Source organism: Austrofundulus limnaeus, unplaced genomic scaffold (genome assembly GCF_001266775.1).
Source record: "Austrofundulus limnaeus strain Quisiro unplaced genomic scaffold, Austrofundulus_limnaeus-1.0 Scaffold2167, whole genome shotgun sequence".
Taxonomy (NCBI): Eukaryota; Metazoa; Chordata; class Actinopteri; order Cyprinodontiformes; family Rivulidae; genus Austrofundulus; species Austrofundulus limnaeus.
The window spans coordinates 2,721-5,270 of NW_013954569.1; the positions used below are offsets into that span (position 1 = coordinate 2,721).

The 2,550-nt window shown below is 44.9% G+C and overlaps 1 protein-coding gene across 1 annotated transcript in view; it reads left to right on the forward strand.

The window, feature by feature from the left end:
* Nucleotides 1-487: 487 nt before the first annotated feature.
* Nucleotides 488-2,550, forward strand: part of srd5a3 (steroid 5 alpha-reductase 3) — a gene marked incomplete at its 5' end in the record, with an annotated part of 9,669 nt that continues 7,606 nt past the window's right edge. The window contains 4 exons of the mRNA XM_014034554.1: nt 488-638; nt 784-920; nt 1,486-1,616; nt 1,691-1,816. Coding sequence (XP_013890008.1) covers nt 488-638; nt 784-920; nt 1,486-1,616; nt 1,691-1,816 — 545 coding nt within the window. The remainder of the gene's footprint in view (nt 639-783; nt 921-1,485; nt 1,617-1,690; nt 1,817-2,550) is intronic.

Below are 2,550 nucleotides of genomic sequence, written 5' to 3' on the forward strand. Positions count from 1 at the left end.
AGGTGGAGGCACACACACACACACACACACTCGTGTACAGTCGGTGGTGGTATTCACCTTTATGTCGTTTGCAACCCGCCAATAATTAGAAGAAGAAGAAGAACTGCGCGATTTGTTCCGGAAGCACAAGCTGCACCGTCAGCTCATGTGCGCATGCGCCAAAAGAGTTGTTTTTAGCATGTAGCATTTCCTTACACCGCCTGATAACAGAGCGGATTCTATTTCAGTCTTTCGAAAAGGCAACGTTTGGAGTTTTATTCCAGGAAAAAAAATAAAACAGAGATGAGAAAAATTATAACGTTGTCTAGAAAGTAGGTCCGTTTAGGTCCACAAGTTGAACCTAATCGAGCGCATGTAGCGCAAAGCTGACAGTACGGGTCGCGCTTCCGGAACAGACGAACAAACAGGTTTAAAATGCGTTGGAGCTCACTTAGCTTCAGTTTAATCGATTGTCTGTGGTTGTTTCTGGCTTTGTGTTTCCTTGTAGCGTTCTGTGTGCACAAACTGACGGCCTGCGGGCTGAAATCAGGACAGACATCCGTGTTTGTCACGTTGTTTCAGGACCTTGTACGGTTCGGGAAAACAAAACAAACCTTGAAGAGGAGCGATTGGCTGCGAGTGTTGGACGTCCCGAAGCGGTACTGAGACCCAGATCATTGTAAATGTTTAAATTACTATTATATAATATATATGTGTATTATGGATATTAATGAAATTAACTGACTGAATATATGTTTAAAGATAAGTTATCTGTTAACACTAACTGGCTGTGTTGTTCCTCAGCTGGTTCTGGCATTTTTATCTGGTCTCTGTCTGCTGGAACAGTTTCCTCCTGGTCTTAAACCTGTCCTCCACCTGTCCCCCATGGCTGAACTGGACTATAATGGTTCTGACAGGTGTCCCAAGACCTGCCAGCAAAGGTCAGCTGTCCTCTGTCCTCTCACATTAGACCCACATCTGTCCTCTGTCCTCTCACATTAGACTCACATCTGTCCTCTGTCCTCTCACATTAGACCCACATCTGTCCTCTCACATTAGACCCACATCTGTCCTCTGTCCTCTCACATTAGACTCACATCTGTCCTCTGTCCTTAGACCCACATCTGTCCTCTCACATTAGACCCACATCTGTCCTCTGTCCTCTCACATTAGACTCACATCTGTCCTCTCGCATTAGACCAACATCTGTCCTCTGTCCTCTCTCTTTAGACACATCTGTCCTCTCACATTAGACCCACATCTGTCCTCTCACATTAGACCCACATCTGTCCTCTCACATTAGACCCACATCTGTCCTCTGTCTTTAGACCCACATCTGTCCTCTCTCTTTAGACACATCTGTCCTCTCACATTAGACCCACATCTGTCCTCTGTCTTTAGACCCACATCTGTCCTCTGTCTTTAGACCCACATCTGTCCTCTGTCTTTAGACCCACATCTGTCCTCTGTCCTGGTCCAGCTGCTGCTCTGTGTCCACTCCCTCAGGAGGCTGCTGGAGTGCTGCTGCGTCAGTGTCTTCTCTGACGGGGTCCTGCATGTGGTCCAGTATGTCTTTGGTCTGGCTTACTACGTGGTCCTGGGTCTGACGGTGCTCTGCACAGACCCCACAGCTGAAGGTGAGGCAGACTAGGATCCTTCCTGTCCTCTGTGGTTTCTGGTTCTGCTGAGGGATTTACATRGTTGTCTTTAGGTCCTGGTCCTCTCCTGTCTCAGCTGGACTGGATTCAGGGTGCTGGACTTGTCCTTTTTGTTGGGGCCTCCCTGCTGCAGCATCAGTCCATGGTTCTGCTGGCCCGGCTTCGCACCGGAAACACAGGTAGGTCTGAAAGTCTGGTTCTGGTTTGCCTCCTGAACTGAAGTGATCTCAGGACTTCGGTCTTCAGTCTTTAGAGGCTGAGAGACAAACATGGACGTAACAGGACAAGACAGACGGACTTAAAACCGTTTCCACAAAATCAAACTGTCCACTACACGTCCTGGATTTACAGATCTGAACCTGAGTGGTTTTTGTATTTAGGTTGGGATCAGTACCTTCATGWACACGAACTGATCCTACCTGAAACTTTAAACACAACCTTGACTTTTTACACTTTTCTGTCCTGATGCACACAGCTTTCTGACAATTTTATATACATTATATTTTTGTTATTATTGTTATCATTATTATTATTAGGCCCAAGCAGCAAGTGCTGCGAAGGCCTATTGAAACCCTTCCATTTATCATTGTTGTTATTATTATTATTCTCCTGCCTCCTTCGGAGCTAATTTGGAGGCCTTAACTTTAACGAAAACTCGTAAAACTCAAAGTAAACTCAAAGTAAAGCACACAGCTTTCTGACAATTTTATATACATTATATTTTTGTTATTATTGTTATCATTATTATTATTAGGCCCGAGCAGCAAGTGCTGCGAAGGCCTATTGAAACCCTTCCATTTATTGTTGTTGTTGTTGTTGTTATTATTATTCTCCTGCCTCCTTCGGAGCTAATTTGGAGGCCTTAACTTTAACGAAAACTCGTAAAACTCAAAGTAAACTCAAAGTAAAGAAC